Raw genomic sequence first — 17,335 nt, 5'->3', positions numbered from 1 at the left:
TAGAAAAACCTCTAATATTCTATTTTTTTGAAAATCAGTTGGAATTTTTTTTAGTCTATTCACCCTATCTCTAGATTGTTTTCTACTCCATATTCTCACCTAACAATTAGCATCATGAGTTGGTTTTTTGATTACGTCTAATCGACTTCAAAATTTTTAAGAATATGGCGGACGATGACGATCCAAAGGGAGCGTATAATAGAGCATCGGTTTTCAAAGGTTAAAATTATACTTATTAGAAAGCGAACATGTACGTATATTTATTATCAATTGACGAAAATCCATGGTGTGTTGTCACTGAGGGATCATTTATCAGTTGACAATAAGGCTTCATATGATTTAAAATCAAGGAACATACCTATCTCCTCTTTAAGCGTGAAAGTATTCTACGCTACTTCACATCACACGAGTGCCAAAGGTAGTTGGGGCGCTCTACAAACTCTCAACGAGGCAACGAAAGACGTCGAGGATTCTAATATTAATATGTTTATAGAGGAGTTCAAACTATTTCGTATGGAACTTGGAGAATCCGTGAATTCCATGCAAACTAGATTCCTCCACTTAATTAACAAATTAAACAACCTGGGTAAAAACTTTTCTAACAAAGATTATACTAATAAAATATAGAGATTTATATGCAGGAACTGACGACCAAAGGTTACTGCTATAAAATAATCTAACGATCTTAATACTTTGGATGTTACAAAGGTGTTTGGGAAGTTTGTCGAGCATGAAAATGAACTGAAACGACTAAATGATAGCGAAGTAAAGTTGAAAAAGAAAGAGAAAAGGAAAGAAAAGAAACAAGGATATTTCCTTAAAGGCTTCGTCATCCCAAGGGAAGAAGTTAAAGGAAGAAAGTGACCAGTATGACGAAGAAGCTCCTAAACAAGAGGAGTTGTATTTATTCGTCAAATGCTACAATAAATGCCTAAAAAGAAACAAGCTCAAGCATTCCAACAAAGGTGTTATACTCCAATTTTGCTCCAAGGTCATTCATTCATCGCATTCGCGACATTTGTCAATTATTCATGCATTAGGACGATCAAAATTCAACATTAGGTCAATTTCATTTCATTAAAAAATCCAAAAAATAGTTTAATTGCATTCCATTCATTTTCATTCATTGCATTGCTTCATACGTTGTGTGGAGTCGACCCTAGGTCGATCAACATAAAATTTTGATTCTATAAACTGACTGATAAAAGTGATTTGACATCGCACATGCAATTAGCGGGTGAAATATTTCAAGTTTTGACCTCTACCAGACTGTTTTACGGAACTATGTTATGAGTAGGTCGTGTTGGTGTGCTTGTTTTATTTTTCTGACTCCGTTTGCAGTCGCATTTTGATCAGTCAGAGCCTAAATATTTGGGTATTTTTAGTTGTGATTTTGATCATTTATGTCATGTTTTATTGAACTTTGTTGCGTGTATATTATTTTAATTTTAATGTTAAGGGTGAAATAAACATTTTGTCTTACTTTTAAAACCCTAGGTGTTACTTTATATATTAAAGGTTGGGATTTTGAAAGGGATACCATGCGCAAAAAAATAAGGAATTGATGTCTAATCGAGCTTTATTGGTGATTAAATTCTGAGAAAGTGTTGAGGTTAGAATTCATTGAAATTGAATCGTTGTACAAACACACCTCGTGAAGTATACAACTGAATCAATTGATTACCTTTGTGTATCATCCTTAAACCATCTTTGGTATTTGTGAAGTGATTAAGTGATAACTTGATCCAGTTTCAATAAAAGATTTGATGTCCTTGAGTCGAGACACAAAAGATTTAAATTTTTTAGTAACTTTTTTTTCTTAATTGCGTATTTTGAAGGAGTTGGTGACGAGGGCGAAAAATGGTTTGGGTGGACAACGAGATAAACTATATATTACTTGGTTGCAATTAATAAGTCACACAATCTTGTCAAATCAATTCATACCATCAGAGTTGGTTGTACTTCAAACATTTCAAGCATCTTGTGGCATAGACGTATAAGACACTTATCATCTTCTATATTAGATTTTTAGCTTTAAACATCTTATATTTCCCTTTGGAGAAAAGTAATAATTATGATGTTTGTTCTCTTGCAAGACAAACTAGGCTTCCTTTTTCCGCAAGTTCAATTTCTTATGTTAAACCTTTTGAATTAATCCATTTTGATGATTGGGGACCTTTCAAAGTTCCTTCTTTTTTTGGTGCAAAACATTTTTTTACTATTGTGGACGACTTCTCTCATTTTACTTGGTTTTTTTTTTGTGCATCATGAAAATGAGACAATTTTTTTTCCTCTTTTGTGAAAACTCAATTTAATTCTACCATAACAAATATCTAGGTTGACAATGGAGGGGAATTCTTCTCAATGGAGAATCTTTTAAACAAGGCATATCAACATTCTTGCATATATGCACCTCAACGAAATGGGGTGGTCAAGCGAAAACATAGCCATATCCTTGAGTCAACTCGAGCTCTTCATTTTAAATCTCATCTTTCTTTAAAATTTATGAAAAAAATTGCCTCTAATATTGTTCATATAATTAATAGGTTACTCACACATATTCTTTCTCGCCAAACGCGTTTCGAAAAACTTTATGGAAAAATTCCCTCTTATTCCCTCCTTAGAGTTTTTGGATGTCTAGCCTCTGGTACAAATGCTCACGTTCTCATAAGTTTGCTCATCGTGCCACCAAATGTGTTTTACTTGATTATCCAATTAGTCAGAAAGCATACAAATTATATAATATTAATTCTCATAAAGTCTTCACTAGTCATGATGTTATTTTCCACGAGGATTTTTTCCCTACGATTCTATCTCTTCTTCTCCACCTAAAATAGATTTTTCCATACTTGTTGTTGTCCTAGATTCATCACCCATCCAGCTAACACATGCAAAATCTTCCCCTACCATTCATATTTCTCCAACAACCCCTTTATGTCTTTCTCAAAGAACTCATGTTCCCCATGCATCCTTAGGTGACTATATTTGTAATCAAGTAAGTTCTCCCGAATCATTGTCATTCTCGCTGTCTTTCCAAGTAAAGGTACATGATATCCCATCTTCAATTTTATCTCTTATGATTTCTAATCACTACATTATAGATCATGTATTGCTACTATTTCTAATGATGTTGAACCTACATGTTATGAACAAGTTACCTCCCAATCGCATTGGTAAATAACAATGCAATATGAATTTCCATCTAAAAGGCCAATAACACTTGTTTCCTCACACAACTAACTTCGGGAAAACAAACTATTAGTAGTTGTTGGGTGTATAAAATCAAGTGTAAATTAGATGGTTCTCTTGAATGCTATAAAGTGCGGTCAGTAGTGAAAGGTTACACAGAAGTCAAAAGTATTGATTACGATGATACTTTTTCATTGTCTGCTAAAATGGTCACAATATGTTGTTAATTAGATTTGGCAGCTAATCAAAATTGGTCACGTCATCAACTTGATGTCAACAACACATTTATTCACAGAGATCTCTCTGAAAAAATCTACATGTTTATTCCTTGTGGTTTACAGCGACAGGGGGGAAATCTTGTGTGTCGCCTCAATAAATCCCTATATGGTTTAAAAAATCTTCTCTTCAATGGTTTGCCAAGTTCTCTACAGTTTTTTTAAGGTGCTTCATTTGTTCTATCCAAATCAAGTTGCTCATTATTTACATGTAAGAAAGGAAAATCATATGAAGCCTTATTGATATATGTTGATATCATCGTGATAACCAGTAATGATCTTAGTGTCATAGGTGTTCGTAAACAATTTTTGCATAATCAATTCCATATTAAAGATTTGGGTGACTTAAAGTATTTTTTGGGCATGTAGCAAAAAGAAAGGGGTATAATACTTCTTTCGCAAAGACAATATGCCTTAGAGATTCTAAAAGATTGAGAATGTTTGGGAGTTAAGCTTGTGAATTTTCCCATGTAGCAAAATGTAAAATTGTCAAATAAATGAGATTTGTTGAAAGATCCATCCTCATATAATAAAGTTAAGGGGATTTTTGACATTTTACTACTCACACTATATAAACCATTTTCCCTCTTTTTCTCTCATACCTTCAACTTCACCCAAAAAGATCAAAAACCACTTTCTCTTATTCTCTCTCAATTCTCTTGAATCAAAACCACCAAATTACTCATAATCTCCAACAATCTTCATCAAATCTCAAGAAAAAATCAAGATCAGAGCAAGAATGAAGATCCTCCTCTCGCATTGATCATCAAATTCGATCTCTCTCCCTCTCCAAGGATCTCGCGCCTCTCTTTCCCTCTCATCTCTTGATTTTCGTTCGTGTTCGCGTCGTGTTCATCCGTTTTTGATCTCTTCATTTAATCCGGTAAATTCATTATAAATCTGTTAGATCACTGACTTTATGGCTTGATTCGAAATTAACATGATGATTTTTTATTGTGGATGATGAAATTGTGATAATTGATGATGATATTTGTGTGTTGATTGAAGGATTCATGTTGATGTGGTTTAATTGTTTGAGTCCGAGATCTATCGGTGGATTGTTGTTGCTAATACATGATTATCGCTTATTGTCAAAGGAAATGCATGCTAAGTGTTTGATAATTGGCTTATGTGAAGCATTTGATTTGATTTTGAATGTTAGCATGTGATAACCGTCCGTCGGTTGATAATTCTTGTTGATTTTGCTTAATTGATGAGATTTGAGGTTGTGAGTTGTTTGTTCTACATAACATGTGCACTTTGCTTAAGATACAAGAAAATGCATGCTAAGTGTTTGATATTTTGATTGTGTGAAGCATTTGCTCTTAATTTTGTGCGCTATTATGTGATAATTGATTGCGGACGGATGATTCATGATGTCTATGCTTAATTGAATTAATTTGAGGCTTAATAATAAATTGCTCTTGATGATATGATCACAATTCTTACGATCCAATGCTTGCATGCTAATTGTTTGATGAAATGCTTAATTGTGCTTTTAAAGACCAATCAATTTGTTGAATGATGTCGTTTGATCGAATCTTAATTCTTGCTAATTGTTGTTGATGATCAAATGTGGAATCGGTTGAAATTTTCTCTTCATGCTCGCGTTGCGACACCGGCGTGTCGATTGTTTGCATATCATTCGATGTTAATTTTCATGCATGAATCGAATATACCATGTGGAATAATGTGTTTGCTCTTGACTCATAGCATTGCGTGTTTGATCTTTATTCGTATGCTGAACATTCATGGAGGATTGCATGATGGTTGCTTGCGAGAAAATTTGGTTTTGGCTACTTTCTCTGCATAGGTCGACGCATGCCCATACTTAGGTCGACGCATAGTTTTTCTTGTGGAGCTCGGGTTAGCTCAGGTCGACCCTGTAGGTCGACGCATAGCTTCTTTTACTGCATAGGTTGATGCATGCTTGTGCTTAGGTCGACGCATGAATTTTCTTCCCTAGTTCGGGTTTTCTCAGGTCGACCTCCAGGTCGACGCATAGCTGCTTTTGTTGTTCAGGTCGACGCACAGGCTAACTTAGGTCAACGCATGCTTGCTTCTTTTCTCTTTCCATGCCTATGTTAGATTGGACTTGTTTTCGTTATGTTTTCACTTCCCATTCCATATTTCCTTTTTGGTTTAGCTTATAATATAATGACTCAATTTTGATTGCGGTGTTTTGTTATTTCTAACTTGTGTGGTAGTATGCAAGGCCTTTGGAAAGGTGATTACCGATGACTCTTATCTCATTTGTGTTCAGATTTATTTGTGGGACACAACTTCACTTCCTTGTGTCGTGTTCTCATCTTGGAACACGTCTTTCACTTTATATCTGTTTGTTTGGATTGCTTGTTATTTTTGCAGGTGTATTGTGATTATGCTCGATGTATACGCCGACGCGTGATTTATTTTCACGACGTCAAGCCTTGTTTGCTTATGAGGCTAATCGGTGTGCTGACTATTTGTTGTTGCCTTTGCTAGATTGCTTGCGGGATCTCTGGTTTTCTTTCTTATTTTACTGTAGTTTACAGATCATAATCCGTTTGGTATTGATCTCATTTCATTTTACCTTTTCTCGCATTTTATCACTTTCTTTCATTCTTAACATGAGGAGTAGGACTTAGACATGCATTGCATCTGGAAATCCTCTGAGGTGTGTGCCGAAGGTTTTGTTTTTGTTGGTGTGTTTATGTTTGTTCTTGCAGGAAGCCCTAACAAAAGCCATTGTAAGTCCTCAAGAAGGCAAGCGGAAATGGTTAGCAATCAACCCCTGCAACTTTCAGTCCCCAGGTCGTCCTTATGGTTACTTTTTGCAAGTTTAGAGCTCTGGATAAGTCCCCCAAGATCGCCGAGTCGAAGGCCCAATGGGTAAAGTGAAACGAGTCCATGCAATCGGACCCCCACGTTTCTTAGCTCACGTTGGCCGACATTGATGCTCGGTGTACACACGCACCGATTTGCCTCTACTCCTCTTTGCCCCGGTAGCACAATGTCGCGGTTAAAGATTCACAACTCCTTGGTCTAATGCTTGGTTGACTCGGGTGATATGCTCCCCTTGACTATGGCGGGACCACTTTTCTACTACATGGCATGCGCCTATAGGTGTGTGTGCACGAGCCGAGCTCGTTTGTGTGATATTCTTGTTTGCTTTCGCTTTTTTCCCCATAGGTTGCTAGGTTAGCTTAGTCCTGTACCCTTTGTATGACAACATAGGTAGCAAGCTTTCCCCCATAGATTAGGCTTCCCTCATGCATTCTTTAAAACACAAACCACACTCTTTGATTTTCTTTTCTTAAGAGCTTGTTATTTTCGCTCCATTCCCAACGTAAGTCTCTAAAGGTCGAGTAGTGGAGTGCGAATGTAACTCGTTCACCTAAAAAACACAAAACAGACATAAACCAGTTAGCCGAGCTACGGTACCTCTGATTCCTCAAAACAGATACGTAGGCAGCGGGGTAGGGCCCGTGCGAGTATAACTCTTTCTTTTCCCTATATTTTGCATGCATCCTAGTTCAGTTTAGGCGTAGTTTTGTTACACACCCATAGATTAGACCATAAGCATGGATCCCATCGAGTACGATGGGCGCGAGGGGTGCTAATACCTTCCCCTCACGTGACCGACTCCCTTACCCTCTTCTCTGGTCGTGAGACCGTTGTTTTGTTTCGTGGTTTGCTGGCATTCTATTCCTTTTCATGATAAATATGTTAGTGGCGACTCTGTTGATTTTCGCGGTAGCGACAACGGTATCTAAAGAACAATCCATATCAAGGTTTATTTTTCTCTTCCCAAAATGTCTTATCTTTGCTTGCTTTTTGTAATCCAAATTAGGGATGTTGCCAACATGGCCGACCCTGTGCAAGAGCAACATGCTCTACAACATACGACCCCAAATTTTGGAAGGTTCATTTTTTTCATTAACATTAATAAACATAATGGTTATAATAAAAATTGAATAAATAAAAAAAGATAATATGATGAAAACACAATACATGAAAAAAATGAGAATGATAAAAAATCAAAATTATTATAATTAAATTTATTTTAGATTAATCTTTAATTATATTTTTATGTGTTATTTTTAATTATTATAATTGCAACTTTTTTAAATTTGAACCCATTTTTTAAATTAGAACGGACCTCTGAATTGATTGGGCCGACCCTAATTGCCAATATCAAAAAATCAACTATAGGTTATTATGTTTTCTTAGGATCATCACTAATTTTTTAGAGAACAAAGAGGCAGAAGATAATTTCTCTACCATCAACTAAAGCTGAATATAGAGCATGACAAATGCATTTTGTGAGTTGTCTTGGCTATAATCACTATGGAAGGATTTAGAGATATTGTATTGTGACAATAAAGTAGCTCTACACATTGCATATAATCCTATATTTCATGAAAGAACTTGACACATAGATATAGATTGTCATTATATTCATGACAAAATTCAAGATGGTTTAGTTGCAACGAGTATGTTTCTTCAGCAAAACAAATTACTGACGTGTTCATTAAACCATTAGGGAAGGAAGTTTTTCTTACAATAAAGAGCAAGTTGTAAGTTCATGATATTCACTCTCCAACTTTAAAGAGAGTGTCTGGAAAATTAATTGATTCTTGCAGTAAATATGGAAACTCTTATAATAGAATAACTTAAATATAAGATTATACATTTGAATTATAGGAGCATAATCACCAAATTAGAGATACATGCTTTGTGTATATAGGCCCTATTTAATAAAAATAGCGGTTGACTGATAATTTAGCTGATAGTTTATAGCTTATGACTGATGAGTGATAAGCTAATTAAAATATTTGGCAAAATTAGCAATTCAATTTAGTTAGATTATAAAGGGTAGTAGTGAGTTTTAGTTAAATTAATAAGAGTAAAAGTGGAAGAAAAAAATGATAAACTATAAACTATAAGCTAAAATACTATTTGATCCTTTAAAAACTTTGAAAGTAAAATGCGATCCTTTAATTTAATTTTAAATTAATTATTTATATTTTTATATAAAAAGAAAAAGAATTTATCTTTCTCAACATCTCGCTCCCTTTATGGATTTTTTTCTTCAAAATTACGGTAAAAATGGAAAATATCATATCTTTACATTTTCAGGCCATTCTAATTTACATTTTATTCGGATAACAATTGTAATTCTTTAACGACCTTTTTTTTACTGAAGAGAGGGCTATTAGCCCAGTTAACCACAACCTATCCAGTATCAATCCTAGGATCTACCAATCCATTAACATCCATTGCTAACAGATTCTTAATCTCATTTGGACAATCAGTGAATATAACAATCATATCTGATAATGTATAACTATAATGATCAAGGGCATCTATCACACGATTCACCTCCCGAAACAAGTGTTTCAAAACAACTTCCCAATCCATATCCAGCAGTCTCCAAATATTCTGCACAATTGTTCTTCCTACACCAGCATGATTCCTACTGACCACATCATTCCTAACATTCATTGAATCTGTTCTAACCTCCACTTGTAAAAAGTTCATAGTGCGAGCTAGTTTAAGCCCTTTAAACAACCCCCAAAGTTCAGTAACATACGCATCTCCTCCTCCAACAATATTCGAAAACCCCATCAACCATTCTCCATCCTTCCTCTTATAACACCCCCACATCCGATGACCCCATTTTTGCAAGCTCCATCCAAGTTTAAACATACCCAAACCTCCCCTGGAGGATGCTAACCATGTTGTCTAACATCATTTTGGCTATTTTCCTGCAACTGGGGGATAATAACATTTTCTGCTACTTGTTCCAACATTCGCCGAATCACAATATCCTGCCGCACCGGCCGCACGAAACCTTCTTCATGTTTCTCTTTATTTCGCTTGTTCATGCTACATGGCACCATGTTACCCATAATCTACTCCACCCTAACTGCGATTGAGTTCGACGATTCCCACATATATTCGCCTCAATCCAATCCTGCAAATTGTACATGAAGAATCTGTGTATGTTACTATGATGGACTACATTAGTCCAGAAGGATTTAACAAGTTTACAATCACACATTACATGTAAAATCGTCTCCGGACAGTCCCCATAATGTTCATACCACCCCGTTCCAAGCCCTATTCGTGCAAGCTTGTCATTTGTTAATAATCTTTCATGTTTTATCAACCAAATAAAGACTCGTATACGCTCTAGAACTCGCAACTTCCATATACCATGCCACACCTCATCATGCTCCCGAATGCCCCTATCACAACACATGATACATGACAGAAATAGAGAATTTGTCATGTCCGTTGTCATTGCACATCAACATATCTTCCCCAATTTACTGTAGCCAGGGGTATCAACGCTGCTATACGAGTGATTATCTTTACCGACATCCAAGTTGTCAGCTTTGGCCAGTTCTAATCACCCTCATTATTTACCATCTCCGCCAGTTTCACATTATGAAAATGACCATCTCCGCCAGTTTCACATTATGAAAATGATCTGAAAAACATTAAAAGTGTAAAGGCATAACATTCTATCATAACTAGTAAAAAACCCGTGCATACGCACGGGTTCTGTTCGGTTACGCGAATTTGGATACATCATTTATTTTAAATAAAAAAGTTTTAAAAAAAATTAGATAAATAATTGATTATTTCATATATAAAAATATTTATATCAATAATAGATTTTTTCCGTATACCATTTTTGGATTAAAAATATTTAATCATAAATATCATTTCTCGTATATAAAAATATTTAAATCAATAATAGATTTGTTTCCCGTATACAAACTTCATTTTTGTTTAGGTATCATTTACAAAAATATTTGGATCAATAGTAAATTTCCTATATAAAAATATTTAGATCAATAATAAATTTTTTCCCGTATATCATTTTTAAATAAAAAATATTTGGGTCATAAATACCATTTTTCGTAAATAATAGATTTTTTCCATATACAAATATTATTTTTGTTTAGGTATCATTTACAAAAATATTTGGATCAAAATTAAATTTTCGTATATTAAAATATTTAGATCAATAATATATTTGTTCCCGTATACCATTTTTTGATAAAAAATATTTGATCATAAATATAATTTCTCGTATATAAAAATATTTAGATCAATAACATATTTTTTTCCCGTATACAGACCTCATTTTTGTTTAGGTATCAGTTACAAAAATATTTGGATCAATAGTAAATTTCATATATAAAAATATTTAGATCAATAGTAGATTATTTTCCTGTATATTATTTTGGAATAAAAATATTTGGATCATAAATACCATTTTTCGTAAATAATAGGTTTTTTTCCATATACAAATATTATTTTTGTTTAGGTGTCATTTACAAAAATATTTGGAACAATATCCAATTTTCGTATATAAAAATATTTAGATCAATAATAGATTTTTTGGCCTATTCCGTTTTTGAATAAAAAATATTTGGATCATAAATAACATTTTTCGCATATAAAAATATTTAGATTAATAATAGAATTTTTTTCCCATATACAAACTTCATTTTTGTTTAGGTATCATTTACAAAAATCTTTGGATCAATAATAAATTTCGTATATATAAATATTTAGATCAATAATAGATTTTTTCCCTATATCATTTTTGAATAAAAAATATTTGGATCATAAATACCATTTTTCGTAAATAATAGATTTTTTCCATATACAAATATTATTTTTGTTTAGGTGTCATTTACAAAAATATTTGGATCAATATCAAATTTTCATATATAAAAATATTTAGATTAATAATATATTTTTTGGCATATTCCGTTTTTGAATAAAAAATATTTGGATCATAAATAACATTTTTCGCATATAAAAATATTTAGATTAATAATAGATTTTTTTTCGCGTATACAAACTTCATTTTTATTTAGGTATCATTTTCAAAAATATTTGTATCAATAGTAAATTTCGTATATAAAAATATTTAGATCAATAATAGATTTTTTCCCTATATCATTTTTGAATAAAATATATTTGGATCATAAATACCATTTTTCGTAAATAATAAATTTTTTCCGTATACAAATATTATTTTTATTTAGGTATCATTTACAAAAATATTTGGATCAATATTAAATTTTCGTATATAAAAATATTTAGATCAATAATAAATTTTTTGAATAAATTTCTCCCGTATATCATTTTTTACTAAAAAATATTTCGATCATAAATATCACTTCTCGTATATAAAAAAAATATATTAATAAAAATTTTTTGGAAGAAAGAAGTGAGAAAGTGATAAAAGAGAAAAAAAAATAGAGAATAAAGAGAGATTAGATAAGTTCGATAAAATATAAGAGTTGTATTATTTTAATAATAAAATTAAGAACTTTATGGTACAAAGACAAAAAAACCACAATTTTAATGTGGGGGCAAAAAATCAAATAAGGGTATTTTAGACTTTTCCACAACCATTAATTTTCTTATATTATAGATTAATTTTCTTATATTATAGATTGATAGTTTTTTTTTGGAATAAAGAAGAAAGAAAGTGATGAAAGAGAAAAAAATAGAGAATAGAGAGAGATTTGATAAGTTTGATAAAATATAAAAGTTGTATTATTTTAATAATAAAATTAAGAATTTTATGGTACAAAGACCAAAAAACCACAATTTTAATGTGGGGGCAAAAAATCAAATAAGGGTATTTTAGACTTTTCCACAACCATTAATTTTCTTATATTATAGATTAATTTTCTTATATTATAGATTGATAGTTTTTTTTTGGAATAAAGAAGAGAGAAAGTGATGAAAGAGAAAAAAATAGAGAATAGAGAGAGATTTGATAAGTTTGATAAAATATAAAAGTTGTATTATTTTAATAATAAAATTAAGAACTTTATGGTACAAAGACCAAAAAACCACAATTTTAATGTGGGGGCAAAAAATCAAATAAGGGTATTTTAGACTTTTCCACAACCATTAATTTTCTTATATTATAGATATTTTTCATGATTGAACCGAAAAACATTAAAAGTTGTTATCATATAAAAAAATACCCGTTCTTTTTACTCTAATAAATAAATAAATTAATTTTTAATTTTTATCTTAAATTTTAGGACTCTAATGCATTTTGATTTAATTTTTACGTACTAATTACCCTAGATCATCTCACCTATCAAGTGGTACACCACATAATCCATATTGTTTCATTTTTAATGGCATCAAATGTTGCCTCAAATAGTTTAGGTAGAATTGAGTCACTTGGCCAGATTATATCTCTCTTTCCATTTTTACCTACTTTCTCAAAGAAAAATGAATCAATTCATAAATATAACGATATATTTTTAATTAAAAAATATAATTATATAATATAAATTCTGATTTCTTTTTTTAAAAGATTTTTTCAAAAAATTTCACGTGCATTAATTTTTTTACTAACATATTTTATTTTTTATATTATTTTTTATGGTAACAATAAATATTAAAACTAATTATAATTTTGACTCTTTATTTTAAAAAAAATTTTATGGTAACAATAAATATTAAAACTAATTATAATTTTGACTCTTTATTTTAATTTACTTATAAAATTGTTACCGTATTTTGAATTCAAATAGCTTTGCTTGCTCTATGTTTACACTTAAAATGATTTTAAAAAATTGAATTTAAAATTTTCACACATTTACATTTAGAATTAACGAAGTATTTATTTTTAATGATGTGTGATTTGTGAAATATGTATATTATACAATAATATATGAATCTTTGGAGAACATTGTAGATAAGTAATAAGGAGTTAAAAATGAATACATCATCAATTTTGAACATAAATATCTAAAAAGGATACTTACACTATGTGAATGAATTATAAATAACTAATTTGTGTATGACCTAAAATAGATAACTAAAAGTATGATTAAGTTTAAATACTATTTGTAAAAATTTAAAATCAATATTCATTTTGTAAAGACAAATTTATAAAAATAATATCAATTATTTTTAATTATCTTAATTTTATCAAAAAGAGTTCAATTATTTTAGGGGACGAGGAAAATTATTCCTTCTGGAATAAAAAAAAACAGAAGAAAAAAATATAAATAATAGAAAATGAGAAAGGTGTATTTTGAACTTTGAAGTTTGCAGCTTTCAACAACTTGAAAAGGGAACGTTCGTAAACGAAAAGGAATTTCTCATTTTGTTGCGTTGCTTTGCGCGTTCAACTATTCTCTTCTTCTACAAACTCCTCCGCCGCACACGGTGGTTTCTGACTCACTCCGGCCACCTAGGTTTCACTCCATTGAAACAGATTAACCAACTCACCAACCTTTCCTTTCTCTCTCTCTCAGCTGATTACAATTCTCAACACACTCTTCTTCTTTTCTTCTTGCTGGTAACTTTCATTTTTTAGTAATAATTTTAATTTCTAACCAACTTTTATTTTATTTTATTTAAATTTCTTTTGAGTTTCTTTCATTAATTAAATGCATTGAATATTATTAGGGACAACTTTGATATTTAAATTTTTTATAGTTTATTGAACTAGGTAAAGTTTATTCACGTGATATAGCGTTGCGGTGATTTAATGTTCATTAATTCAGTTCAAATTTCTGAACTTTACCTTTCAAATTTTCTATACTTCTCTAGTGAAATGGTAAATTCAATTTTCCCCTTTTTGAATGTGTTTTCTTCTATTAGGATTGTATTGGGCTATTGAGCAAGTTTTTGAGGGTTTTTGTTGATTGTGAAAACAAGAATCTGTGTCCAAAAATTGAGGGAAGCAGTAGTTGTTGAAATTATCTAATCATAAAGTCTTTTGCATAATAAAGTCTGGCGGTAGTAATCTCGAGTTCGGGTAAATAAAGTCTGGTTAAAGATTATTTCAGCTAGCTATCATAATACATTGATCATAGTTATGATAAATTATTTTTTGATTCTTGCATCTGATTGTTTTTATTTGATGCGTGTTTGTAGAATTAGATATAACCTTGAGTTTTGATTGAACTATAATCGCAGCTCCGTGCTTATGTTATACTTTTATTTAATTTTCACAGCCCTCTGGTATCTCAATGATGACACCAGAGCCATCGAGGGAGTTGGAGAAACTTGAAATCACAGGTCATCATGTCAGGGGGAATACTGAATATGTTAGGCTTGCCATATCGGATGAACCGAGGGCTGTTGAAACTGAAATGCTACAGCCTCAAGCCGAGTCAAGGCTTAAATCTTTCAGGTGGTGGATGAAAGCCTTTGTATGTTGCGTTGTCACTGTTATACTTGGACTTGGTTTAGTCAAATGGGGAGTGCCATTTGCTTTTGAAAAGGTACTTCCTCATACTTTACAATTGTTCTGGCACTAGCTTTGCTTTTCTTGTTGTATCTTCATTGGTGATTTGAGCTTAGCAACTCTTATTCAGAAATTAACCAAAACAATGCTGTTATTTTATATTGATAAAATGATGAGATACTTATGTCATTTTCTCTTCTAGTTTCTTGAATCGCAATATTTTTATGTAATAGTGAAATTTTAGGTTTGGGATGTTCCTTGGCATCAGATTTCTATGTAGGTTATGATTTTCAAAAAGCTGCCAATTTTATGATCTGTCTCGCTCGTCACATAAATTACAAACCATCCCTGCACAGCTCACTATGCTTTAACCAATGAAGAATTTTAGGGGAGCTAAATTGATATCTAATCTCATGCTGTCAACAATTATGTGACATGATTACACCACTAGTTTGTTTTGCGGAGAAATTCAACCATGTAAAATAGGGACTATTTTTCTGCAAGTCAGTGGGAATTGTTACTTCCTAACCTCCCTTTCTTTTTCCTTGTTTGCACACATCTTGGTCCTTTCGAATACAGTATCTAAAAATTCAGTATGTCAATAAACTTGAAGAGGTTGGTGACTTATGTAATTGTGAACATTGATATTTTTATTGTAGGTTCTTTATCCAATAATGGAGTGGGAAGCAACTGCCTTTGGCCGACCAGTTCTTGCCCTTGTGCTTATTGCTTCTCTAGCTTTATTTCCAGCATTATTAATCCCTTCGGGCCCTTCCATGTGGTTGGCTGGGATGATTTTTGGTTATGGCCTCGGCTTTGTTATAATAATGGTTGGGACAACCATTGGGATGGTCATCCCTTACCTGATTGGACTAAAGTTCCGTGACCGCATTCATGTAAGCCATTTCATTTCTCATGTGACCAAAAGTCTAGTCCTCTAATTTTTTTGAATTTTTCTATTTTAAATAGTTTTTACTCACTCTTTATGATTTTGTTTTTTTTATCTTGTTGTTCAGCAATGGTTGGAGAAATGGCCCCAGAACGCTGCAATGATTAGGCTTGCTGGGGAAGGGAGCTGGTTCCATCAATTTCAAGTAGTTGCTCTATTTCGAGTTTCGCCTTTTCCCTATACTATATTCAACTATGCTGTAGTAGTGACAGATATGAAGTTTTGGCCCTACTTAAGTGGATCAATAGCTGGAATGGTGCCAGAAGCTTTCCTCTACATCTACAGGTTTGTTCTTTTTTATTTTCTCGTTACCGAATCTTTATTTAGAAAGTTGCAGGCTGCAGAGCTAGAAGATTTTTCTCATTGTTAATGGTTGTTGATATTGTGCAGTGGTATATTAATAAAGACTTTGGCTGATGCACAATACGGGAAGCACCGCCTGACGACAGTGGAAATCGTATACAACGTTATTTCTTTCATCATTGCCATTATTACCATTGTTGGCTTCACTGTTTATGCGAAAAGGACTCTAAATAAACTGAAAATATCAGAGGCGAATGAAGAAGCTGTGTCTGTCTCAGTTTCTGTTTCCGGGAATGCTAGTCTTGAGATGAAGAAGGGTTCCCATTGAAGTAAAAGATCTTACAATACACATCTAATTTATTATGATATCAGTGTTAATATTTTATGTATCTAACATTGGTTTAGGATTACTTTAACTCTTCCAATTTTAAACCCATTGTAATTACCAGAATCAGCATGTTGGATGGATAAATAGATAGATAGCTCATAGAAAAGCAGAAGCAGTTTCTCATTTTCAGTGTAAGCCTATACAAATCCACACCAACCAATTTCAGTAAACTAATAGAGCTATCATAATAGTCGGTAGTTAATGTAATAAATTGGAAAACGGTATTTTCAAATAATGTGGTCTTTAAAACAAAAGCAAATTCAAAGGTTTGAATTATTGTGTATAATGGACCATGTCTCATTTGTGAATGCCAACAACCATGAATGACCCCAAAAACAATGTCGACGCCACTTTGGAATGCGTTTTTAGTCATAAATACAAGGAAACAAATAGATATTTTCATTTTGAAAGCTCAGTTGGTAACTATGCACTTGAACATCAAGTGTAGAGTCGCGGATGAAGTTACAACACTTTACTTCTCAAATATTTGACAAAAAGGAGAATTATAGCTGCTAAACTATTTGACAAAAAAAATATATTTTATCGACTCAAATATTTGAGTTTTTAATTTTTCGGTGGAAGTAATATTTTCACAAGTTTATGTTTTAACGTAGCTATAAAATTAATTCTCAAATAAGTAGTGGAAATTCAAATGTTACCTTCAAGAAGTTGAACTCTCAATTAGATACATGAGTTAAACTTGGTTCAATGTGATTTGACTAGATTGAAAATTGATTTAATTCAGCTTGATCAATTTCATGCCCAACACTGTTCGTAGTGTTCGTCTATGTTGGAAATAACAAGTGTGAGTTGGAAATATTGAGAAAATAAAGTGCAGAGAAGTCTCACATTGATTAGAAAAGTGGAGACGTGAACATTTATAAGTGAGAGAACTCACACACCACCTTAAGATTTTGAGTGAATATATGATGTGTCTCTTACAAAGTGTGTTGCTCATAAAGAAAGACCACAATGTAAAAAATATTCCATCA

The 17,335-nt window shown here is 32.1% G+C and overlaps 1 protein-coding gene across 2 annotated transcripts; it reads left to right on the top strand.

The window, feature by feature from the left end:
* The first annotated feature begins 13,528 nt into the window (after positions 1 to 13,528).
* On the top strand, positions 13,529 to 16,466 carry LOC131599819 (uncharacterized). 2 transcript variants are annotated; one of them, XM_058872074.1, is made up of 5 exons: positions 13,529 to 13,809; positions 14,471 to 14,740; positions 15,363 to 15,599; positions 15,720 to 15,937; positions 16,043 to 16,466. In XM_058872074.1, the coding sequence occupies exons 2-5, from the start codon at positions 14,486 to 14,488 to the stop codon at positions 16,281 to 16,283; spliced, it is 951 nt and encodes a 316-aa protein (XP_058728057.1). In that variant the 5' UTR covers positions 13,529 to 13,809; positions 14,471 to 14,485; the 3' UTR covers positions 16,284 to 16,466. The 2 variants fall into 2 exon arrangements, with proteins under 2 accessions (XP_058728057.1, XP_058728056.1); XM_058872073.1 differs by lacking the exon at positions 13,529 to 13,809 and adding an exon at positions 13,830 to 14,070.
* Positions 16,467 to 17,335: the final 869 nt, after the last annotated feature.

Source organism: Vicia villosa, linkage group LG4 (assembly GCF_029867415.1).
Source record: "Vicia villosa cultivar HV-30 ecotype Madison, WI linkage group LG4, Vvil1.0, whole genome shotgun sequence".
NCBI classification, from domain to species: domain Eukaryota; kingdom Viridiplantae; phylum Streptophyta; class Magnoliopsida; order Fabales; family Fabaceae; genus Vicia; species Vicia villosa.
Note: the sequence above shows the minus strand (reverse complement) of the source record. Positions and strands in the feature narration are given on the sequence as shown.

What these genes read in the sequence shown, in the direction of transcription:
- LOC131599819 (XM_058872073.1), top strand. Translation starts at nt 14,002, where the DNA reads ATGTTCATTAATTCAGTTCAAATTTCTGAACTTTACCTTTCAAATTTT. An exon ending in TATACTTCTCTAGTGAAATG is followed by an intron (nt 14,071 to 14,470) that starts GTAAATTCAATT and finishes TAATTTTCACAG; the next exon opens with CCCTCTGGTATCTCAATGAT. An exon ending in TGCCATTTGCTTTTGAAAAG is followed by an intron (nt 14,741 to 15,362) that starts GTACTTCCTCAT and finishes TTTTTATTGTAG; the next exon opens with GTTCTTTATCCAATAATGGA.